Source organism: Bos indicus x Bos taurus, chromosome 12 (assembly GCF_003369695.1).
Source record: "Bos indicus x Bos taurus breed Angus x Brahman F1 hybrid chromosome 12, Bos_hybrid_MaternalHap_v2.0, whole genome shotgun sequence".
In the NCBI taxonomy this organism is placed as follows: domain Eukaryota; kingdom Metazoa; phylum Chordata; class Mammalia; order Artiodactyla; family Bovidae; genus Bos; species Bos indicus x Bos taurus.
In genome coordinates, this window is record NC_040087.1 from 71515667 (window position 1) to 71541975 (window position 26309).

The 26309-nt window shown below is 41.3% G+C and overlaps 1 protein-coding gene across 1 annotated transcript in view; it reads left to right on the forward strand.

Annotated features, from left to right (window-relative positions):
* Positions 1 to 26309, forward strand: part of LOC113902126 (multidrug resistance-associated protein 4-like) — a 205451-nt gene that overhangs the window by 125593 nt on the left and 53549 nt on the right. Inside the window, exons 21-23 of the mRNA XM_027557081.1 lie at positions 7037 to 7187; positions 24216 to 24335; positions 25512 to 25622. Of these exons, the coding sequence (XP_027412882.1) occupies positions 7037 to 7187; positions 24216 to 24335; positions 25512 to 25622 (382 nt within the window). The remainder of the gene's footprint in view (positions 1 to 7036; positions 7188 to 24215; positions 24336 to 25511; positions 25623 to 26309) is intronic.

A 26309-nucleotide genomic window follows, 5' to 3' on the forward strand; every position in this document is an offset into this window, starting at 1 on the left:
TTTGGGAGAATGGCGTTGAAACATGTATAATATCATGTATGAGACGAGTTGCCAGTCCAGGTTCGATGCACGGTACTGGATGCTTGGGGCTGGTGCACTGGGATGGCCCAGAGGGAGGGTATGGGGAGGGAGGAGGGAGGAGGTTTCAGGATGGGGAGCACGGGTATACCAGTGGCAGATTCATTTTGACGTTGGGCAAAATTAATACAATATTGTAAATTTTAAAAATAAAATTAAAAAAAAAAGAAAGAAATCTGAAGGACTTAACCTAAGCTAGGTAGCTTTTGAGAACGAGTTACCAGTCTATAATTGGTATTCAAGGAAAGATCATTTGCACAGCTCCCTTCATTTTGATCTTACCTCTGCTTCCCAGCTTATCTGCCAGGCTGGGTTAGTCATTAAAGGCTTTAAATTATACAGAAAAACAGATTACTTAAACTGGTGAATATTGTCCAATCAAATAATGTGAATCTGCTAAAAAAAAAAAAAGTGTAATGGTTTTTTTTCCTAATTGGAATTTCAGCAGATTTTTTCCCTGACAACCACTGATAACACCCCCAGTGACTTTACTTAAGATCAGATGTGGAAGGAGCTGGAAGGACCCTTCCCCATGAATATGAAAGTTGTAGAAGGATGGGATGCACAGTTAAACCAGTGGTTGTTAAGAAATTGTTCATCCATAGGTCTAATAGAAGAGAGAACAGACAGCCCTGTTTTTCCCCATTTATGATTAGAATTTATTCTTTCAGAATTCTATCCTCTTCACTTTTTTTTTATATTGATACCATGACACAGATGAGAGAAACATGAAAAACACATGGGTCTCCAGATAATGCAGTTTGGTTCACAAGGGTTCTTGGCCACAGAGTCCCAATTCTGGACATTTCCTCCTCCTTCCAGACTCCTCTACCTGCAGTGGTGGGTCTGGAATTCCACGACTGCAAACCGTTCCTGGATTTCTCCATGACCTATAATACCTTGGGAAAATGTAGGACACCACTTGCCCTTCCTTCCAAGTTCAAGTCTTATCTGTAAATAGAAATGATAGGACTTACTTTGCTCATTCACAAGGTAGTTGTGAGGATCCTCTGAGAAAGCTGATCAGGAAGAGCTGTAAAATGATAAAACACAAATCTCTGTGATACAGGTATTACCCACCAAACCATCCCTTAGAGATGCACCAGGGCCAGTGACCCTGGGTGACAAGTTGGGGAGGCCCTGGGCTGGTGAGCACAGGATTCAGGTGCTGGTGCTGAGAGGACCCAGAACAACCAGTGTTAACTCAGACAAGCATCTCAACCGTCTTATCCCAGTTTCATTTTGGTCAAAATTTCCATCAACTGTGATTCTGACAGAATGCAGTTCACTGGAGAAGAGAATGGCAAACCACTTCAGTATTCTTGCCTTGAGAACCCCATGAACAGTATGAAAAGGCAAAATGATAGGATACTGAAAGAGGACTTCCCCAGGACAGTAGGTGCCCAATATGCTACTGGAGATCAGTGGACAAATAACTCCAGATAGAATGAAGGGATGGAGCCAAAGAAAAAAACAACACCCAGTTGAGGATGAGACTGGTGACAGAAGCAAAGTTCGATGCTGTAAAAAGCAATATTGCAGAGGAACCTGGAATGTTATGTCCATGAATCAAGGCAAATTGGAGGTGATCAAGCAGGAGATGATAAGAGTGTACACATATATTCTAGGAATCAGTGAACTAAGATGGACTGGAATGGGTGGATTTAACTCAAATGACCATTGGATCTACTACTGTGGGCAGGAATCCCTTAGAAGAAATGGAATAGTCATCATGGTCAACAAAAGAGTCCAAAATACAGTACTTGGATGCAATCTCAGAAACGACAGAATGATCTCTTTTTGTTTCCAAGGCAAACCATTCAATATCACGGTAATCCAAGTCTATGCCCTGATCAGTAATGCTGAAGAAGCTGAAGTTGAACAGTTCTATGAAGACCTACAAGACCTATTAGAACTAACACCCAAAAAAAAAAAAATGTCCTTTTCATTGTAGGGGACTGGAATGCAAAATTAGAAAATCAAGAAACACCTGGAGTAACAGGTAAATTGGCCTTGGAGTACAGAATGAAGCAGGGCAAAGGCTAATAGAATTCTGCCAAGAGCAATGGTCATAGCAAACACCCTCTTCCAACAACACAAGAGAAGACTCTACACATGGACATCACCAGATGGTCGACACCAAAATTAGATTGATTATATTATTTACAGCCAAAGATGGAGAAGCTCTATACAGTCAGCAAAAACAAGACCGGGAGATGACTGTGGCTCAGATCATGATCTCCTTATTGCCAAATTCAGACTTAAAGAAAGTGAGGAAAACCACTAGATCATTCAGGTATGACCTAAATCAAATCCTTTATGACTATATAGTGGAAGTGAGAAATAGATTTAAGGGACTAGATCTGATAGAGTGCCTCATGAACTATGGAATGAGGTTCATGACATTGTACAGGAGACAGGGATCAAGACCATCTCCATGAAAAAGAAATGCAAAAAAGCAAAATGGCTGTTTGAGGAGACCTTACAAATAGCTGTGAAAGAAAGGGAAGCGAAAAGCAAAGGAGAAAAAGAAAGATATACCCATTTGAATGTGGAGTTCCAAAGAATACCAAGGAGAGATAAGAAAGCCTTCCTCAGTGATCAGTGTAAAGAAATAGAGAGAAAAAATAGAATGGGAAAGACTAGAGATCTCTTCAAGAAAATTAGAGATACCAAGGGAACATTTCATGCAAAGATGGGCTCGATAATGGACAGAAATGGTATGGACCTAACAGAAGCAGAAGATATTAAGAAGAGGTGGCAAGAATACACAGAAGAACTGTACAAAAAAGATCTTCATGACCCAGATAATCATGATGGTGTGATCACTCATCTAGAGCCAGACATCCTGGAATGTGAAGTCAAGTGGGCCTTAGGAAGCATCACTATGAACAAAGCTAGTGGAGGTGTTGGAATTCCAGTTGAGCTATTTCAAATCCTGAAAGGTGATACTGTGAAAGTGCTGCACTCAATATGCCAGCAAATTTGGAAAACTCAGCAGTGGCCACAGGACTGGAAAAGGTCAGTTTTCATTCCAATCCCAAAGAAAGGCAATGCCAAAGAATGCTCGAACTACCACACAATTGCATTCATCTCACATGCAAGTAAAGTGAAGCTTAAAATTCTCCAAGCCAGGCTTCAGCAATACATGAACCGTGAACTTCCATATGTTCAAGCTGGTTTTAGAAAAGACAGAGGAACCAGAGATCAAATGGCCAACATCTGCTGGATCATTGAAAAAGCAAGAGAGTTCCAGAAAAACATATATTTCTACTTCATTGACTATGCCAAAGCCTTTGACTCTGTGGATTACAATAAACTATGGAAAATTCTGAAAGAGATGGAAATACCAGACCACCTGACTTGCCTCTAGAGAAACCTGTATGCATGTCAGGAAACAACAGTTAACTGGACATGGAACAACAGACTGGTTCCAAATAGGAAAAGGAGTGCGTCAAGGCTGTATATTGTCACCCTGCTTATTTAACTTATTTATGCAGAGTACATCATGAGAAATGCTGGGCTGGAAGGAGCACAAGCTGGAATCAAGATTGCTGGGAGAAATATCAATAACCTCAGATATGCAGATGACACCACCCTTATGGCAGAGAGTAAATAAGAACTAAAGAGCTTCTTGAAGAAAATGAAAGAAGAGAATGAAAAAGTTGGCTTAAAGCTCAACATTCAGAAAATGAAGATCATGGCATCCAGTCCCATCACTTCATGAGAAATAGATGGGGAAACAGTGGAAACAGTGTCAGACTTTATTTTTCTGGTCTCCAAAATCACTGCAGATGGTTATTGAAGCCATGAAATTGTAAGAGGATAACTCCTTGGAAGGAAAGTCGTGACCAACATAGACAGTGTATTAAAAAGCAGAGACATTACTTCACCAACAAAGGTCTGTCCAGTCAAGGCTATGGTTTTACCAGTAGTCCTGTGTGGATGTGAGTGTTAGACTATAAAGAAATCTGAGTGCAGAAAAATTGATGCTTTTGAACTGTGGTGTTGGAGAAGACTCTTGAGAGTCCCTTGAACTGAAAGGATATCCAACCAGTCAATCCTAAAGGAGATCAGTCCCGGGTGTTCATTAGAAGGACTGATGTTGGAAGCTGAAACTCCAATATTTTGATCACCTGATATGAAGAGCTGACTCATTTGAAAAGATTCTGATGCTGGGAAAGATTGAGGGAAGGAGGAGAAGTGGACTACAGAGGATGAGATGGTTAGATGGCATCACCAACTTGATGGACATGAGTTTGGGTAAACTCCAGGAGTTGGTGATGGACAGGGAGGCCTGACATGCTGCCAGGGTTGTAAAGAGTCGGACACGACTGAGTGACTGAACTGAACTGAACTGTGATTACTGCCTGAAAATCATTCATGCCACTCTTTCTATTTGTAAAGCAGCTTGCAAAATCAGTCATAAGTCTTAAAATTGTCTCAAAATATTCAGGTATTCCTCACTGTGTTTCCCAGCACTCTGTGTCTTGTGCAGATCATCATGAATTTGTATCCACCTGAGACAAACTTCAGAGACCCTGGCCCAGACTGGGTGAATCTGCATGCCCCCACTACCCCACCTCACTTTTGTAGCAGGCAGATGCTAAATGTTGATTGTATTCTTATTGCCTGATACTGTCCACCAGGGTATCATACTTTTCCTGATTAAGATGGATGCTTAAGTAGCATTGACCAATTATTTTGTTTTCTATTCTACCTGCTATCTTTTTAGACCAAGATGATTTCCCAAGATAAAATCATCTCATGGGATAATGTGATGATTAACAGTGTTCATGGAACTCTTAGCACAGTGCCTTACATACAACAAACACATTGTAAATCGCGTCTGTTGTCATTATAATCGTTAACCTTTGGAATTGACATTTTAAGTACTTAGTCTGAACTTTTCCAGTCTTGTGGCCACCGATGAGTTTTCCGAATTTGCTGGCAAATTGAGTGTACGTGTGAATAGCATCATATTTTAGGACTTGAAATAGCTCAACTGGAATTCCATCACCCCCACTCAGCAGTGCCCACAGGACTGGAAAAGGTCAGTTTTCACTTAAACCCCAAAGAAAGGCGGTACCAAAGAATGTTCAAACTACTGCACAATTGCACTCATCTCACATGCTAGCAAAGTAATGCTCAAAATTCTCCAAGCCAGGCTCCAACAGTACGTGAAGCATAAACTTCCAGATGTTCAACCTGGATTTAGAAAAGGCAGAGGAACCAGAGATCAAATTGCGAACATCTGTTGGATCATCGTAAAAGCAAGAGAATTCCAGAAAAAACGACTTCTTCTTTATTGACTATGCCAAAGCCTTTAACTGTGTGGATCACAACAAACTGGAACATTCTGTAAGAGATGGGAATACCAGACCACCTGACCTGCCTCCTGAGAACTGTGTATGCAGGTCAAGAAGCAACAGTTAGAACTGGACATGGAACAACAGACTGGTTCCAAATCGGGAAAGGAGAATGTCAAGGCTGTATATTGTCACCCTGCTTATTTAACTTACATGCAGAGTACATATTGTGAAATGCTAGGCTGGATGAAGCACAGGCTGGAATCAAGATTGCTAGGAGCAATATCAAGAACCTGAGATATGCAGATGACTCCACCCTTATGGCAGAAAGCAAAGAAGAACTAAAGAGCTTCTTGCTGACATTGAAAAAGAAGAGTGAAAAAGTTGGCTTAAAGCTCAACATTTAGAAAACTAAGATCATGGCATCCAGTCCCATCACTTCATGGCCGGTAGATGGGGAAACAATGGAAACAATGACAGACTTTATTTTCTTGGGACCCAAAGTCAATGCAGATGGTGACTGTGGCCATGAAATTAAAAGATGTTTGCTCCTTGGAAGAAAAGCTATGCCCCACCTAGACAGCATATTAAAAAGCAGATACATTACTTTGCTGACCAAGGTCCATCTAGTCAAAGCTATTTTTTTTCCAGTAGTCAGGTATGGATTTGAGAGTTGGACTCTAAAGAAAGCTGAGCTTGGAGAATACTCTTGAGAGTCCTTTGGAGTGCAAGGAGACCAAAGCAGTCAGTCCCAAATGAAATCAGTCCTGAATATGCATTGGAAGGACTGATGCTAAAGCTCCAATACTTTGGCCACCTGATGCAAAGAGCTGATTCATTGGAAAAAGACCCTGATGCTGGGAAAGATTGAAGGCAGGAGGAGAAGGGGATGATAAGGGATGAGATCGTGGGATGGCATCACCAACTCAATGGACATGAGTTTGAGCAAGCTCCAAGTGTTGGTGAACGACAGGGAAGCCTGGCATGCTGTAGTCTATGGGGCCACAAAGAGTCAGACATGACTGAGTGACTGAACTGAACTGAATTGAACACTTAGTCTAATGATAGAAAGATGACTGTATGTTGGGGGTTTAAATGTGTCATAATGGCTCATGACATGGGCTTCCCAGCTCCATGGCTTAGTCTCCATCAAGTTGCTTCTTCTCATCCTGTGCCTCACTCCTCCATTTCTAAAATTAGATAATACTGTTACTGGATATTTTACACTGAATTTGTAATTAACCACTTCTTTATCCCTGCATGCATAGCTAAGGTGTCTGGATTCCTCATCTGTGATACCTGCTCACTCATCTTTTTAGTAGCATCTGATGACTCCTGATAGTTTGGGATTCAACTCCTACTCTTTGAACCTCAAATATTCTAATCTGTTAAAACTAGTCATGCCTGCCTCAAAGGACTACTGAGTGTATCAGAAGAGCTGATACCTAGAAAGTTCTTATAAAAGTGTTGGTGCATGCAACAAATATCATGAGGGCCAGCTATACTTTTATTTCTTTGGAAGGGAAAGCATTCCCTGCTGTTCAAATAAGTTTTTCAAGGAAAGGAGTTTAATCTTAAGAACAAATCATTAACGTTTATCTTTGAAAAGTATCATTGACATGAAAGCCTCTGTATTTTTGCTATTTCAGACATTTCTACTTGTGATTGGTGTGGTGGGTGTGATGGTGGCTGCAATTCCTTGGATTGCTATACCTGTGATTCCCCTTGGCATCCTTTTCTTTGTTCTTTGGCGATATTTCTTAGAGACGTCACGAGATGTGAAACGCCTGGAATGTACAAGTGAGTACCTGGGCTCTCAGTTTGGGATGACAGTGCATGCTGGCTTCCATTTGTACAGCAATTAACCAGACCCTGAAATTCCTTAGACTGTTCTGTGGAATTTCTCACTGTTAACATTAGGTGATTGAAAGTTATGGCCCCTGAGAGTGGGTTTGGCCCTTAAGGCAAATGGAGCTGATGGCGGGTCAGCTGCACTTTGCATTTTAGCCCAGGGAGGACGGATGTGAGCTCCATGAGAACAGGGACCATTTCTGTCTTGTTCATGACACACTTTCTTACACAGAGTATCCACTCTGTGAATGCTATTCTTGAAAGTATTTCATCATGTTGGAACTAATGCAGAAGGAATTAATTAGAAGGAACTAATATAGAGAATTTTTCTTCTCCTGAAGTTACCAGACATGACAAGGAAAGGAAAAGATTAGGAAAAGGAAAGGAGACCTCAGGAAATACATGTCAGAAGTGATATATTTGAAAAATGCATTGTTTAACACATTAAGTAAGTTGTAATTGTTAAATGTATTGAAAAGATGTGTGTTAGTCATCAGTTATGTTGACTCTTTGTGACCCCATGGACTGTAGCCCACCAGGCTCCTCTGTCCATGGATTCCCCAGGCAAGAATACTGGAGTGGGTAGCCGTTCCCTTCTCCAGAGGATCTTCCTGACCCAGGTGCTGAACCCAGGTCTCCTGTGTTGCTGGTGGATTCTTTAATGTCTGAACCACCAGGGAAGCTCTATTGAAAAGATAAGCCCTGTTATTTTCAGGTTTGTTATTTATCATTATCAGTATTTGGGTGATACCACACTGTATACCCCTTTCTCAAAACTATTTATATAAATGATGCTGAAAATTATCCCCTATGAGAACACAGGATGGAGATCTGTTCAGTATGCATTTAGTTGATTACTCCATACACCTTCCTAGTTTTAGAATAATGGGGGACAGGGACTTCCCTGAAGGTCCTGTGGTTAAGACTCTGTGCTTCCACTGTGGGAGCCACTGCTTCAGTCCCTGGTTGTGGAACTGGTCTTGGTTTTGACTGCAAGATGCAGCTAAAAAACAAAATAATGGGGAACACATTTTATGATTAATTATTCTATTCTACAGGTAATCACAGATGATGAAAGAATCAAATTTATGTCATTCTTAATGAACACATTTCATCAATATTAATAAATAATGAATAAAATACATTGTTACATATTTTTAAGTTATAAAAACAATAGCTAAAAAGTAAAGAGAGAATATGTTTGTAGCAGAGACCTCAAACATGAATAATTATTGCAAATTAATACCAACTTTACTTTCTAGAAACCAAGCCAAGAACAGAAGCATATTGAATCCTATGGTTCTCTGTACTTAGTAAATGGAAAAAAGTCTCAGTTAATCCAGTCAAAGGAGTTTGTGTGTGTGTGTGTGTGTGTGTGTGTGTGTGTGGCATTTGTGTGTTTTGTTTTAAATAGTAAACACTTGAGGTACTTTATTTGTGAAAAGGATGGTGATCATCAATTTCATAAAATTTATAAAAGAAATTTTCATTCATCAAGAGAAGCAGGTGACCTCCCATGAGGTCTGGTCTTGTGAGGTGTTTGGATGGAGGGGGAGCAGTGGAGTCCAGGTGTGTGTGACATTCTGCTGATGACTTGGTAAGATGGAAGGACCTGGGGAGGCAGAAGAGGAAGCGATGAGCTCCATCCAATCTTCTGTGTAGTCAAGGTTTCAGAAGTTTTATATTTTGAGGCCACCCATGAAAGGGAGTCATTCAACAGTTTTGTTGCAAAGCAGGTCTATGGTACGTTCAAAGAGGGTTTATTCCAGAAAAAATGTTTGACAGAAATTTTTGCCTGGGGCAAGGGCCATCCCCCATTCATATGAAAGTGGAGAGAAGAGTTTCTCCTGAGGCTTTTGTCAAGAAGCAGTACAGAATTTTCTCAATATTTGATCTGGAGAGTTTGAGGACTTTGGCACCATCACTGTGGAATATTTGGATTTTTTTTGCACCTAGTAGGCTGCAGTAAGTTAGACAATGAATTTAATCCAGGTACTCCTCCTGCACACCCCAGATAAGCACATGTGGTGGCCAGTTGATTAGAACTGTTTATGTTTTCTCTCTAGCTGCTGGTGGTAGTAGTGTTCAGTCCCTAATTCAAGTCCAACTTTTTGAGACCTCATGGTCTGCAGCACACCATGCTTCTCTATCCTTCACTACCTCCCGGAGTTTGCTCAAACCCATGTTGGCTGAGTTGGTGATGCCATCCAACTATCTCATCCTCTGTCATCCACTTCTCCTCCTGCCTTCAGTATTTCCCATTATCACGATCTTTTCCAATGAGTCGGCTCTTCACATCAGGTGGTCAAAGTAGTGGAGCTTAAGCTTGAGCATCAGTTCTTCCAATGACTATTTAGGGTTGATTTCCTTTAGAATTGACTGGTTTGATCTCCTTGCAATCCAAGGGACTCTCAAGAGTATTCTCCAACACCACAGTTCAAAAATATCAGTTCTTCTGTGTTAAGCTTTCTTTATGGTCCAACTCTCACATCTATACATGACTACTAGAAAAACCATCAGTTCAATTCAGTTCAGTTTAGTCGCTGAGTCCTGTCTGACTCTTTGCAACTCTATGGACAGCAGCACGCCAGGCCTCCCTGTCAATCACCAACTCCTGGAGTTTACTCAAACTCATGTCCACTGAGTCGGTGATGCCATCCAACCATCTCATCCTCTGTTATCCCCTTCTCCTCCCACCTTCAATCTTTCCCAGAATCAGGGTCTTTTCCAATGAGTAGTTCTTGGCATCAGGTGGCCAAATATTGGAGTTTCACCTTCAGCATCAGTCCTTCCAATGAATATTCAGGACTGATTTCCTTTAGGATGGACTGGTTGGATCTCCATGCAGTCCAAGGGACTCTCAAGAGTCTCCTCCAACACCGCAGTTCAAAAGCATCAAATCCTTGGTGCTCAGCTTTCTTTATGGTCCAATACTCACATCCATACATGACTACAGGAAAAAATATAGCTTTGACTAGATGGACCTTTGTTGGCAAAGTAATGTCTCTGCTTTTTAATATGCTGTCTGGGTTGGTCATAGCTTTTCTTCCAAAGAGCAAGCATCTTTTAATTTCCTGGCTGCAGTCACCATCTGCAGTGATTTTGGAGCCCAAGAAATTAAAGTCTCTCACTGTTTCCATGAAGTTATGGGACTGGATGCCATGATCTTTGTTTTCTGAATGTTGAACTTTAAGCCAACATTTTCACTTTCCTCTTTCACGTTCATAAAGAGGATCTTTAGTTCTTCGCTTTCTGCCATAAGGGTGGTATCATCTGCATATCTCAGGTTTTTTATATTTCTCTTGGCAATCTTGATTCCAGCTTGTGCCTCCTCTAGCCCAGCATTTGAATGATGTACTCTGCATATAAGTTAAATAAGCAGGGTGACAATATACAACCTTGATGTACTCCTTTTCCAATTTGGAACCAGTCTGTTGTTCCATGTCCTGTCCTAACTGTTGCTTCCTGACCTGCATACAGATTTCTCAGGAAGCAGGTAGGGTGCCTGTCTATTCATCTCTTGAAGAATTTTCCACAGTTTATTGTGATCCATACAGTCAAAGGCTTTGCCATAGTCAGTAAAGCCGAAATAGATGTTTTTCTGGAACTCTGATGATCCAATCAATGTTGATGATCCAATGATGATCCACTGGACATTGGCAATTTGATCTCTGGTTCCTCTGCCTTTTCTAAATCCAGCTTGAACATCTGGAAGTTCATGGTTCACGTACTGTTGAAGCCTGGCTTGTAGAATTTTGAGCATTACTTTGCCAGCATGTGAGATGAGTCCAGTTTTGTGGTAGCACTCTTTGGCATTGCCTTTCTTTGGGATGGGAATGAAAAGTGACCTTTTCGAGTCCTGTGGCCACTGCCGAGTTTTCCAAATTTGCTGGCATATTGAGTGCAGCACTTACACAGCATCATTTTTTAGGATTTGAAATAGGTCAGCTGGTATTCCATCACCTCCACTAACTTTATTGGTCATGATGCTTCCTAAGGCCCACTTGACTTCACATTCCAGGGTGTCTGGCTCTAGGTGAGTGTGATCACACTATCGTCGTTATCTGGGTCATGAAGATCTTTTTTGTATAGCTCTTCTGTGTTTTCTTGCCACTTTGTCTTAGTATCTTCTGCTTCTCTTAGGTCCATACAATTTCTATCCTTTATTGTGTCCATCTTTGCATGAAATATTCCCCTGGTATTTCTAATTTTCTTGAAGAAATCTCTAGTCTTTCCCAGTCTATTGTTTTTGTCTATTTCTTTGCATTGATCACTGAGGAAGATTCTCTTATCTCTCCTTGCTATTCTTTGGTACTCTACATTCAAATGTGTATATCTTTCTTTTTCTCCTTTGCCTTTTGCTTAGCTTCTTTTCATAGCTGTTTGAAAGACCTCCTCAGACAACCATTTTGCCTTTTTGCACTTCTTTTTCCTGGGAATGGTCTTGATCCCTGCCTGCTGTACAATGTCGGGAACCTCTGCCCATGGTTCTTCAGGCATTCTCTCTATCTTATCTAATCCCTTGAATCTATTTCTCACTTCCACTGTATAATCATAAGGGATTTAACATGCATCATACCTGAATGGTCTAGTTTTCCCTACTTTCTTGAATTTAAGTCTGAATTTGGCAATAAGGAGTTCATGATCTGAGACACAGTCTGTTCCTGGTCTTTTTTTCTGCTGATTCTATAGAGCTTCTCCAACTTTGGCTGCAAAGAATATAATCAATATGATTTCAGTGTTGGCCATCTGGTGATGTCCATATGTAGAGTCTTCTCTTGTGGTGTTTGAAGAGGTTATTTGCTATCACCAGTGTGTTCTTTTGGCAAAACTCTATTAGGCTTTCCCCTGCTTCATTTTGTACTCCAAGGCCAAATTTGCCTATTACTCCATGTGTTTCTTGACGTACTGCTTCTGTACTTCAGTCCCCTATAATGAAAAGGACATCTTTTTTGGATATTAGTTCTAGAAGGTCTTGTAGGTCTTCATAGAACGATTGAACTTCAGCTCCTTCAGCATTACTGGTTGGGGTATAGACTTGTATTACTGTGATATTGAATGGTTTGCCTTGGAAATGAACAGAGATCATTCTGTCGTTTTTGAGATTGCATCCAAATACTGCATTCAGACTCTTGAGTATGATGGCTACTCCATTTCTTCTAAGGGATTCTTGCCCACAGTGGTAAATATAATGGTCATCTGAGTTAAATTTATCCATTCCAGTCTATTTTAGTTCACTGATTCATTTCAATGTTCACTCTTGCCATCTCCTGTTTGACCACTTCCAATTTGCCTTGATTCATGGACATAACATTCCAGATTCCTATGCAATATTGCTCTTTATAGCATCAGATTTTACTTGCATCAGCAGTCACATCCACAACTGGGTGTTGTTTTTGCTTTGTCTCTGTCTCTTCATTCTTTCCAGAGTTATATCCCCAGTGATCTCTAGTAGCATATTGGGCACCAACTGACCTGGGAAGTTCATCTTGCAGTGTCCTATCTTTTTGCCTTTTCATACTGTTCATGGGGTTCTCAAGGCAAGAATACTCAGTGGTTTTCCATTTCCTTCTCCAGTGGACCACGTTTAGTCAGAACACTCCACCATGACCAGTTTGTCTTGGGTGGCCCTACACGGCATGGCTCATAGTTTCATTGAGTTAGACAAGGTTGTGGTCCATGTAATCAGATTTGTTTGTTTTCTACGATTGTGGTTTTTGGTCTGCCTGCCTTCTTTTTTTTTTTTTTTTCTCTAATTTTATTTTATTTTTAAACTTTACATAATTGTATTAGTTTTGCCAAATATCCTGCCTTCTGATGATGAAGGATAAGAGGCTTATGGAAGCTTCTTGATGGGAGAGACTGACTGAGAGGGAAACTGGGTCTTGTTCTGAAAAAAACCTAGCTTTGACTAGACAGACATTTGTCTGCCAACTTTTCCACTCTTCTCTTTCAGCTTCATCAAGAGGCTCTTTTGTTCTTCTTCACTTTCTGCCATAAGGGTGGTGGTATCTGCATATCTGAGTTTATTGATATTTCTCCCAAGAATCTTGATTCCAGTTGTGCTTCATTCAGTCTGACATTTTGCGTGATGTACTCTGCATAGAAGTTAAATTAGTACGGTGACAATATACAGCCTTGACATACTCTCTTCCTGGTTTGGAAGCAGTCTATTGTTTCATGTCTGGTTCTAACTGTTGTTTCTTGACCTGAGTACAGGTTTATTAGGAGGTAGGTAAGGTGGTGTGGTATTCCCATCTCTTGAAGAATTTTCAGCTTATTGTGATCCACACAAAGGCTTGAGCATAGTCAATGAAGCAGAAATAGGTGTACTTCTGTAATTCTCTTGCTTTTACTATGATCTGATGAAAGTTGGCAATTTGATCTCTGGTTCCTCTGCTGTTTCTAAATTAAGCTTGGACATCTGAAAGTTCTTGGTTCACATCGTGTTGAAGCCTGGCTTGAAGGATTTTGAGCATTACCCTGCTAGCATGTGAAATGAGTGCTACTCTGTGGTAGTTGGAACATTCTTTGCCATTGCCCTTCTTTGGGATTGGAATGAAAACTGACCTTTTCCAGTCCTGTGGTCACTGCTGAATTTTCCAAATTTGCTGGCATATTGAATGCAGCACTTTAACAGCATCATCTTTTAGGATTTGAAATAGCTCAACTGGAATTCTATTACCTGCACAAGGTTTGTTTGTAGTGATGTCTGGCTCAAGGTTTTTGATCACACCATAGTGGTTATCCAAATCATTAAGATCTTTTTGTATAGTTCTTCTTGTATTCTTGCCCACTCTTCCTATTATCTTCTGCTTCTGTTAGGTTCATTCCATTTCTGTCCTTTATTGCGCCCATCTTTATATGAACTGTTCCTTTGTTATATCTAATTTTATTGAAGAAATCTCTAGTCTTTCTTATCTGTTGTTTTCCTCTATTTCTTTGCATTGATCACTGAGGAAGGCCTTCTTATCTCACCTTGATATTCTTTAGAACTCTGCACTGAAATGAGTATATCTTTTATTTTCTCCTTTGCCTTTAGAGTCTCTTCTTTTCTCAGATATTTGTAAGGCCTCCTCAGACAACCACTTTGCCTTTTCACATCTCTTTTTCTCAGGGATGGTTTTGATCACTGCCTCCTGTACAATGTAATGAAGCTCTGTCCATAGTTCTTCAGGCATTCTGTCTACCAGATATAATCTCTTGAATCTATTTGTTACTTCTACTGTATAATCATAAGGGATTTGACTTAGGTTGATTTAAGTTATACCTGAATGGTCTAGTGGTTTTCCATACTTTCTTCAATTTAAGTGTGATTTTTGCAATAAGGAGTTCATGATCTGAGCCACAGTCAACTCCCGATCTTTTTTTTGCTCGCTGTATACAGCTTATGCATCTTTGTCTGCCAAGAATATTATCAATCTTATTTCAGTATTGACCATCTGGTGATGTCCATGTGTAGAGTCTTCTCTTGTGTTGTTGGAAGAGGTTGTTTTCTATGACCAGTGTGTTCTCTTGGCAAAACTCTGTTAGCCTTTGCTCTGCTTCATTTTATAATCCAAGGTCAAACTGTTACTCCAGGTATCTCTTGACTTTCTACTTTTGCATTCCAGTCCCCTATGATGAAAATGACTGTGTGTGTGTGTGTGTGTGTGTGTGTGTGTGTGTGTGTGTTAATTCTAGAATGTCTTGTAGGTCTTCACAGAGCCATTCAACTTCAGCTTCCTTGGCATTAGTGGTTGGGACTTAGGTTTGGATTATCGTGATATTGTATGCTTTGCTTTGGAAATGAATGGAGATTATTCTCTCATTTTTGAGATTGCATCCAAGTACTTCATTTTGGACTCTTGTTGACTGAGCGCTACTCCATTTCTTCTAATGGATTCTTTCCTACAGTAGTTGATATAATGATCATCTGAATTAAATTCTCCCATTCCCATCCATTTTAGTTCATTGATTCCCAAAATGCCAATGTTCACTCTTGCCATCCAGCACCTATTTGACCACTTCCAATTTACCTTGATTAATGGACCCAACATTCCAGGCTCCTATGCAGTATTGTTCTTTACATCATCAGACTTTTTTTCACCACCAGATACATCTACAACTAGGCATTGTCTCTGCTTTTGCTTAGCCTCTTCATTCCTTCTGGAGATATTTCTCTGCTCTTCTCCAATTGCATATTGGACACCTACCAACCTGGGGAGGTAGGTCTGTGCTGTAAATAATAACACTGCTGCTTCCTCTAAATAGTAACTGATAGTGTATTTTAGGGCTTCCCAGGTGTCTCATTGATAAAGAATCCACCTGTCAATGTAGGAGACACAGGAAACAGGTTCAATCCCTGGGTTGTGAAGATCCCCTGAAGGAGAACATGGCAATCCACTCCAGTGTTCTTGCCTGGATAATTCGAGGGACAGAGGAGTGTGGCAGTCCATGGGGTCTCAAAGAGTCAGACATGATTGAGCAACTGAGAAAGCGAGAATGTATCTTAAAGGTCACTGCTGTAGTCACCAACAAAAGGAAGGACACCTGACTGCTGTGCCTAGAAGGCAAAAGGACTCCAAGGAGTCCTGATGTGCTCCAAGGACTACTGATGTCCTGACATTTATTTTTAGGTCCTATGGCCTACCTGCCCTTGGAAGCTTATGCTGGCATTTTTATCTGATGACATATTGGCATCTGATTATTAAGGGACTTTGGGGGCACAGTTTTGGAAAAGTGAGCATAGCAATGGTCAATCATGGACAAGTACATAAAACCAGGATGGCATTTTCTTGCCTTTCTCTAGTCAACTTTTTACATTTGGCAATGCCTCAATGATGAAGCCATACCCAAGTTCTATCTGAAAGATGCTGGGATCAACTAGCAGTGTCTGCCATGGCCATTGCTAGGGGAGAGTTAGCACATGTGTCAGGTGTATTAGGATCATGGGTCCTAATACACCTGTTTTAAGGGGTTCTCATGCCAGATTCCCAGGGACTTTGTTCAACATAAGGTAATTAATGGGGCTTCCCAGATAGTGCTAGTTGTAAATGCAGGGGATGTTAGAGATGCGGGTTCAATCCCTGGGTTGGGAAGATCTAGGTATTCTTCCATGGAGAATTCCATGGACAGAGGAGCCTGGTGGGCTACAGTCCATGGGATTGAAAAGAGTTGGACATGACAGAAGCAACTGAGCACAAGGTGATTAATAAAATATTCAATAATGGCTAAGGCTGTTGGATATTAGCTGAGTAAGATTTGGTGGTTTTCTGAACACAAATAAAGTCTGGAGAAAAATGCACATCATCACACACAGGCATCCTTAACCCTGATTATTCTCCCTCTGAGACACTGCAGCTGTGATTAAAAGCACAACCTTGGGAATAAGATAGTCTGGGTCTCATGTGCAGGTCTATCACTTAGATGGGTTAATATAGTTAATACTGGGCAGTCAGTGCTCTTAATCCCTTAGTCTCTGGGGATCTCAAGAGGATTTCTTGAGTAGATTCTTGTAGAGTGCCTGCTGGCCACTACCAAAGGCATTAGAACCTTGAACAAGAGACAATTGAGAACTTATTCACAACTAGCAGGTCTCACATAGCTTGAATAATAACCTTCAGCAGGGCTATCAGCCAGGGAAGTCTCCCTGCCAAGGAATATCTACACCCCACACTTGTGGGGTGTGTTCCCAAATGTCCTCAGCATTATGGGAAACACAGCTGTGAGTCCTGTGAACTGTAGGTTTACACATCTGTGACTGTGGGCTGATGCTATGGCTGTGGCATAGTCTTCTTCAAGACAGTGAGCTCAGTGCTTGTGGGAAAAAGATGCTACTTTGGGCAACATAACAGCAGAGCCTTGACATCCCCTCTCCCCATGTTCTACTTAACTTTTTGGCAGACCTTCCAGTTCACTCATCCTGGCATTCTGCTCAGCCCTAAGTGGGGTTTGAAAGAAAAAGGATAGATTTTCATGGCTCCAGATTCCCTGGCCTATAACTCTTGGGTTTGAGGTGAAGTAGGTGATGGGGTGTTTGGGTTCCCTGGTTTTCAAGGCTGAGATAATACCTGGTTTCTAAAGTCGACCCCACCTTCCATGCCTGCTGGAGAGAATCAGCTGCACTTTGATCTCCTGACAGGGAAGCAGGTGAGGGAGGCCACGCTGAAGAGTTCACTCCAGGACTCTCCATGGGGAAACAGCCATGTCTGCTTCCTCCTCAGAAGCCCTGTCTGTGATGAACAGTGTTGATGTCACTCTCTGTGGAGTGGAAATGGGAGCCTGGTTCTAGTGAGTTTTCTCTGCTCTCTGGAGCTGGGTTTTCAGGTCCTCCTGACAGGGTGATGAGCCCCAGAATTCACCTGTATCATCCCTGTGAGCACCCAGTGTTCAGACTGGCTGAGTTCTACAGAAAAGACCTGAATATAGCTCCCAGAATTTCTTATTTGGAGCTTGAGCTCAATCTGAGCTTATGTTGCTCTTAACACAAAGCTATAGGCAGCTAAAAAGTTACTCAATAGAGTGAAGAGAGAGAGCAGTGTGGATGCTGAAATGAGAACACAGGTGCACAACTGGATGATCAAAAGCATCACTGAATCACTTTCAGCTCTGTGCCTAAATGAAGTAAAAAGGGGAAAGGTTAGAACATATCGCTGGTCAGAGAAGGGTTTTTCCTTAAAGTAATATTACAGCTGAGGGTCCCTAAGAGTTAGGTTCCTGGTCAGATGTCCCAGATAGGAAAGAGTCCCACTCAGGGCTGAGTGGATGGTTACCTGGCCCCTAACCCAGGCTGTTCTCCCCTAGCCAAGGGCTTTCCACCCTCTCTGAGCCCCAAAGACTTACAAGAGGAAGCCAGCTCCTTCTGTCTTTTTTTTTTTTAATTCATTTATTTATTTTAATTGGAGGCTAATTACAATATTGTAGTGGTTTTTGCCATACATTGACATAAATCACCCAAGGGTGTACATTTGCTCCCCATCCTGAACCCACCTCCCACCTCCTTCTCATCCCATCCCATCCCTCAGGGTCATCCCAGTACATGAACCTGAGCACCCTGTCTCATGCATTGAACTTGGACTGGTGATCTATTTAACATATGGTAACATACATGTTTCATACTACTCTCTCAAAACAGTCCACCCTCGCCTTCTCCCACAGAGTCCAAAAGTCTGCTCTTTACATCTGTGTCTGTTTTACTGTCTCGCATATAGAGTCACTGTTACCATCTTTCTTCAGTTCAGTTCAGTTCAGTTCAGTCGCTCAGTCATGTCCGACTTTTTGAGACCCCATGAATTGCAGCGCGCCAGGCCTCCCTGTCCATCACCAACTCCCAGAGTTCACTCAGACTCACATCCATTGAGTCAGTGATGCCATCCAGCCATCTCATCCTCTGCCTTCCCCTTCTCCTCCTGCCCCTAATCCCTCCCAGCATCAGAGTCTTTTCCAATGAGTCAACTCTTCGCATGAGGTAGCCAAAGTACTGGAGTTTCAGCTTCAGCATCATTCCTTCCAAAGAAATCCCAGGGCTGATCTCCTTTAGAATAGACTGGTTGGATCTCCTTGCAGTCCAAGGGACTCTCAAGAGTCTTCTCCAACACCACACTTCAAAAGCACCAATTCTTCAACACTCAACTTTCTTCACAGTCCAACTCTCACATCCATACATGACTACTGGAAAAACCATAGCCTTGACTAGACAGACCTTTGTTGGCAAAATAATGTCTCTGCTTTTGAATATGCTATCTAGGTTGGTCATAACTTTTCTTCCAAGGAGTAAGCGTCTTTTAATTTGATGGCTGAAGTCACCATCTGCAGTGATTTTGGAACCCAGAAAAATAAAGTCTGATACTGTTTCCACTGTTTCCCCATCTATTTCCCATGAAGTGATGGGACTAGATGCCATGATCTTCATTTTCTGAATGTTGAGCTTTAAGCCAACTTTTTCACTCTCCTCTTTCACCTTCATCAAGAGGCATTTTAGTTCTTCTTCACTTTCTTCCATAAGGGAGGTGTCATCTGCATATCTGAGGTTATTGATATTTCTCCCCACAATCTTGATTGCAGCTTGTGCTTCTTGCAACCCAGCGTTTTTCATGATGTACTCTGCATATAAGTTAAATAAGCAGGGTGACAGTATACAGCCTTGACATACTCCTTTTCCTATTTGGAACCAGTCTGTTGTTCCATGTCCAGTTCTAACTGTTGCTTCCTGACCTGCATACAAATTTTCAAGAGGCAGGTCAGGTGGTCTGGTATTCCCATCTCTTTCAGAATTTTCCACAGTTTATTGTGATCCACACAGTCAAGGGCTTTGCCATAGTCAATAAAGCAGAAATAGATGTTTTTCTGGAACTCTCTTGCTTTTTCCATGATCCAGCAGATGTTGGCAATTTGATCTCTTGTTCCTCTACATTTTCTAAAACCAGCTTGAACATCAGGAAGTTCGTGGTTCACATATTGCTGAAGCCTGGCTTGGAGAATTTTGAGCATTACTTTACTAGCATGTGAGATGAGTGCCATTTTGTGGTAGTTTGAGCATTCTTTGGCATTGCCTTTATTTGGGGCTGGAATGAAAACTGACCTTTTCCAGTCCTGTGGCCACTGCTGAGTTTTCCAGATTTGCTGGCATATTGAGTGCAGCCTCATCTTTTGGGACTTGAAATAGCTCAACTGGAATTCCACCACCTTCACTAGCTTAGTTCGTAATGATGCTTTCTAAGGCCCGCTTGACTTCACATTCTAGGATGTCTGGCTCTAGGTCAGTGATCACACCATCATGATTATCTGGGTCGTGAAGATCTTTTTTGTACAGTTCTTCTGTGTATTCTTGCCACCTCCTCTTAATATCTTCTGCTTCTGTTAGGTCCATACCATTTCTGTCCATTATCGAGCCCATCTTTGCATGAAATGTTCCCTTGGTGTCTCTAATTTTCTTGAAGAGATCTCTAGTCTTTCACGTTCTGTTGTTTTCCTATATTTCTTTGCATTGATCGCTGAGGAAGGCTTTCTTATCTCTTCTTGCTAGTCTTTGGAACTCTGCATTCAGATGTTTATATCTTTCCTTTTCGCCTTTGCTTTTCGCTTCTCTTCTTTTCACAGCTATTTGTAAGGCCTCCCCAGACAGCCATTTTGCTTTTTTGCATTTCTTTTCCATGGGGATGGTCTTGATCCCTGTCTCCTGTACAATGTCACGAACCTCATTCCATAGTTCATCAGGCACTCTATCAGATCTAGTCCCTTAAATCTATTTCTCACTTCAACTGTTTAATCATAAGGGATTTGATTTAGGTCATACCTGAATGGTCTAGTGGTTTTCCCTACTTTCTTTAATTTAAGTCTGAATTTGCAATAAGGAGTTCATGATCTGAGCTGGTTTGGTGGTGCTGAATTCTCTCAGCTTTTGAGTATCTGTAAAGCTTTCTCCTTCATATTTGAATGAGATCCTTTCTGGGTATAGTAATCTGGGTTGTAGGTTTTTCTCTTTCATCACTTTATGTATGTCCTGCCATTCCCTTCTAGTCTGAGGAGTTTCTATTGAAAGATCAGCTGTTATCCTCATGGGAATCCCCTTGTGTGTTATGTGTTGCTTTTCCCTTGATGTTTTTAATATTTGTTCTTTGTGCTTGATGTTTGTTAATTTGATTAATATGTGTCTTGGGGTGTTTTGTCTTGGGTTTATCCTGTTTGGGACTCTCGAGTTTTCTTGAACTTTGGTGGCTATTTCCTTCACCATTTTAAGGAAGTTTTCAGCTGTTATCATCTAAAGTATTTTCTTATGGCCTTTCTTTTTGTCTTCTTCTTTTGGGACTCCTATGATTCGAATGTTGGAGAGTTTAACATTGTCCCAGGTGTCTCTGAGGTTGTCCTCATTTCTTTTAATACTTTTTTTCTTTTTTCCTCTCTGCTTAATTTATTTCTACCATTCTATCTTCCACATCACTTATCCTATTTTATGCCTCAGTTATTCTGTTGGTTCCCTCCAGAGTGCTTTTGTCTCAGTTATTGCATTATTCATTATTGATTGACTCTTTTTTATTTCTTCTAAGTCCTTGTTAAAATTTTCTTGCATCTTCTCAATCCTTGTCTCCAGACTATTTATCTGTAACTCCATTTTGTTTTCACGATTTTGCATCATTTTTACTCATCATTCAGATCATTTTTCTGAATTCATTTTTAGGTAGATTCCCTATTTCCTCCTCTTTTGTTTGGGTTGGTGGGCATTTATCATGTTGCTTTACCTGCTGAATATTTCTCTGCCTTTTCATTTTGTTTAGATTGCTGTGTTTGGAGTGGCCTGTCTGTATGCTGGAAATTTGTGTTTCCTCTTTATTGTGAGGGTTCCTCCCTGTGAGTGTTGTTGGACAAGTGGCTTGTCAAGGTTTCCTGGTTAGGGAAGCTTGCATCAGTGTTCTGGTGGGTGGAGCTGGATCTCTTCTCTCTGGAGTGCAATGAAGTGTCCAGTAGTGAATTTTGAGGTGTCTATGGGTTTGGTGTGACTTTTGGCCACCTGTATTTTAATGCTAGGGGTTATGTTCCTATGTTGTTGGAGAATTAGCTTGGTATGTATGTCTTGCTCTGAAATTTGTTGGCTCTTGGGTGGAGCTTGGTTTCAGTGTAGGTATGGAGGCTTTTGGATGAGCTCTTGTTGATTAGTGTTCCATGAGTTTTCTGGTGTTCTCAAGTTTTGTATTTAAGCCTCCTGCCTCTGGCTTTCAGTCTTATTCTTACAGTAGCCTCAAGACTTTCCCATCCATACAGCACCAGTGATAAAACATCTAGGTTAATGGTGAAAAATTCTCCACAGTGAGGGACATCCAGAGAGGTTCACAGAGTTACATGGAGAAGAGAAGAAGGAGGAGGGAGATAGAGGTGACCAGGAGGAGAAGATGGGGAGTCAAAAGGAGAGAGACCAATCTAACCAGTAATCAGTTCCCTAAGTGTTCTCCACAGCCCAGAACACCCAAAGAGATCCAACAGAGTTAGGCAGAGAAGAGAGGAGGGAGGGAGGAGATAGAGGTGACCACCTTTCAAAGAGAATGGGCTGCCTTTCTGAGTGGCTGGTGTCCTCTGCCAGCATTCAGAAGTTGTTTTGTGGAATTTGTACAGCATTCAAATGATTTTTTGATGAATTTGTGGGGGAGAAAGTGGTCTCCCCATCCTGTTCCTCTGCCATCTTAGGACCGCCCCTGCTCCTTCCTTCTTTATAGAACTGGGGACACTAAACAGAAGAGGAGGTTCTGTGTCTTTACTTGTTTGTACCTCAACCCCTCCAAATGTGCAGTGTCCAGGTGCACATCTGTACTGACTGAACTGTCACCAGACAGGCATTCAGATACTGGACTAAGGAGTGAGGACCTGAAAACAGTTTAGAGTTTCCCCCTGGACTCTTTCCCCATCATTTTATAAAATCTTCATAGCCTCATGTAAGATGTATTACTAACTTCCCATAAACAACCTAGTTGTACTAACAGGTCTTCTCTAGGACCCGCACAGGTAACAAAGTGATGTCAGTATTTCCTGCTCATACAGCTCAAGTTATCACTCATCCCAGACAGAGGTCAGAGGTTCACTATGTGCCCCTGGCAATAGCAAGTTGCATCCTCATTCATGGTGGTGAATGAGAAATGTAAGGGTCCTCCCTGCCTGGTAGCCTGCAGCCCAGCTGTTCCCTGACAGGCAAGAGCCTGACCCTGGTGCTCATGGTCAGTGTGCTCTTAGAGAAGATGGCAGGAAATGAATGGGAAGTCATGTGACATCAGGCCCCCAACCACATGAAGTCACTCAAAAGATGGACACTGAGGCTGCTGTCAGATTATAAAAGGGTGATATGAGTGTCATGTGCCACAGTGCCTTCCAAACACCAGGACAGGTGTCCAGCAGGAAGATATAAAAACACCCATAAGGTTTCCAGAGCAGAAGTCAAGACCATTCAAAGGCTCCTCATCTGTTGGGTCATGTGGGCACAAGGGCAGTGCAGTACCGGGTGCTCTGTGACCACACAGAGGCTCCTGGCACAGGTGCAGGGAGAGGCCCAGGATGGGGAAGGCGGCAGACTCTCTACTCCCTTACTTATCTCATTCCTGTCCTGTGTCTGGGTCTGGTCCAGGGTGGGGGATGTACTGACTCTATCCCAGTCCTTGGTTACTTATCTAAGGTGGAAACAATACACAGGTAGCTAATCAAAATTCAGTGTGGTGAGGACTCTAATGAGGAATTAAATTTTAAAATGCTATTGGTTAAAAAATTAGTGAATGATAATTACTCATCTATGGGGAAAAATATGAAATATTGCCATTTGCAGCAACATGGATGGATCTAGAGAGTATTATTCTTAGTAAAGAAAGTCAGAGAAAGACACATATGATATCACTTAAACATGGAATCTAAAAATAATACAAATGAGTCTATACACAAACTAGTAATAGACTCAGAGTCATAAAAAACAAACTTGTGGTTACCAAAGGGCATTGGGAAAGTGAGGAGCAAATTAGAAATATGGGATTAATAGATACACTACTATTAATACGTCAAATAGAGAACAAGGATTAAGTGTAAAGCACAGTGTCTTGTAATAACCTATAATGGAATATAATCAGAGAAAAGAACTGAATGACTACTACATACCTGAAACTAGCAGATTATTGTAAATCAACTATACTTCAATATACTTTTAAAAAATTGTGAGCAATTTCCACCTGGAAAGATGCCAGAAGTATATGGAGGGAGAAATGTTTGAGAGGATGTTGATGAAAGAACCAGTAAAGAATTTCTTTATCTAAATCTAGCTGGGATTTTGAATTTGATCAAAGATAATTTCAAAGAGAATCTCTCATTCCCAGGTCATTAAATTGAAACTTGGTGTGAGCAGGAGTTTGAGGGTCACATGGAGGATTCCCTTTGGCAGGACATGTGACCACAGAGCCCAGGAGGCAGTGGTTTCCTCGCATCCAACCTCCCCTGACTTTCTCTGTCATTTGTCTGTCTTTGCTCCCCCAGCTCAGAGCCTGGTGTTTTCCCACTTAGCATCTTCTCTCCGGGGACTCTGGACCATCCGGGCGTACAAAGCTGAACAGAAGTTTCAGGAGCTGTTTGATGCACACCAGGATTTTCATTCAGGTCTGTAAGTTTCTGAAGATGATTTCTAAGGATGGGATGAACTCCCTTCTGAGGCCTGACCTCTGTCTCAGGTGGCCTGGCTGGCCAGTGCCTCTCTGTATGTCAGCCCCTGTCGCCCTCTGCACACCTGCCTTCCCCACCCCTTCCTCTCAGCATCTCCTCTGTGTTCCCCTGTTCCCCTCTTCCCCCCTCACAGCCCTGCTTTTCTCCCCTGACTGGCCTGCATTGTCCTCCATCACTGTGTCCTGTGGATGTCTGTCTCTTTAAGGCAGGAGTCAGTAAACTTTTCTTTTTTCCAAAGGTCCAGATAGAAAATATTTTAGGCTTTGTGTGCTGTCTCTATTGTAACCACTCATCTTTGCCATTGTAGCACAAAGACAGACAAAAAGCATACATTAGTCAATGGCTGTATTCCAATAAAACTTTATTTTCAGAACCAGGTGGTAGCTGTTCTTCCCCCTCAGGGTGTGCTTTGCCAAGTCTTTTGAGAGCAGACATTGAGGGTAGCAGAAGTATTGAGGAAAATAAGTTCCTGATTTGCTACCCATTTGATTATGCTTTGTATCAATGAAATTTGTTTGTTTTCCATCTAGGTATAAAATTCAGAATTTCTTCTAAGTCTATAAAATCCTGGCCAAACTTTCCAATCATTAATGTATTTTGAAGATAACATGCCATTTGAAAGTCACATACAGATCCTGTTAACTGATGGTCATGTGGACACTGGTTCCTAAGAATAACCACCTCAGGCCTTGTAGTGAGGGCATAAGGTGCTGGAAACGGTGTGAGCTGTGCTCTCTGCTATCAGAGCTGGGAACAGCTGACCCTTTGAGAGGAGGATCTTCATGTTGAGGCCCAGAACTGCAGGGAACACACCAATGAGATGTTTTTCCATCTTCTTTCTTATCATGGTATTTCTCTTGATAACCTGTGGGTTGAACTTCTCAAAACATGCTTACTGGACTGATTCCTTTGTGTCCCATATGTTGTTTTGTGTTGAACCTAGTTTTCTGAAATCTTCAGGTTCCTTTGAAGTTACAGGTGTGTAACTTTGCTGTCCTACCCCTTGTGTAAAATCTTCTGTAGCTCAACTGAGAAAATGCTCTCCTTCATGAGAAGCAGCTAACATGTTTTTTTCTGTTTATATATTGCACTTATTATGGTTCACAAATGCAGAGGCTTGGTTCCTGCTTTTGACAACGTCCCGATGGCTCTCTGTGTATCTGGATGTCATCTGTGCCATCTTTGTCACTGTTGTTGCCTTTGGGGCCCTGATTCTGGTAGAATGTAAGTACACATGTGAATATTTGTGGTATGTTTACATTTGATAGCTTTGTTTGTAGTTATTAAACTGTTGTCATCTTGTCTAATATATACTCTTTGATTCTAATGAGTTGTATTAAAGTGTCTGCAGCATGTGACTCCGCAGGGTGTCCATGTGAAGTCATTTATGTCTTGATGAGAACTTTTATCTTTTTTTTTACTTTTACTTATTTATTTACAGTAAGTCCTTGTTGGGATAATTTTTAAAAAATTTTTTTGATTGGCATATGGTTGATTTATGATGTTGTGTTGGCTTTGGGTGTATAGCCAAGTGAATCTGTTATACATATATTCACGTTTTAAAAAATTCTTTTTCCACACCCCACGAACATTGAGGTGCCTGTATTCTTTTTAGTAATTTGCACTTGATTAATAATTCAAATGAATAGTCCTTTAGAAAAGAATTTCTGGTTTTGACTTTTGGAATCTTTAGGAGCAAAGACCAGGTATGACATGCCTGCTGCAGCAGACCTGTGGTGCCTTGGGCCCCTGCTTTGGCTCACTCAGGCCATTCTTTAATTTTTATTTTAAGTTTTATTGGGGTATAGTTCATTTACACTGTTGTCTTAGTTTCCAAAGTACAGCAAAGTCAATCTTCTATACACATACATATATCCACTCTTTTTTAGATTACTTTCCCATATAGATCAT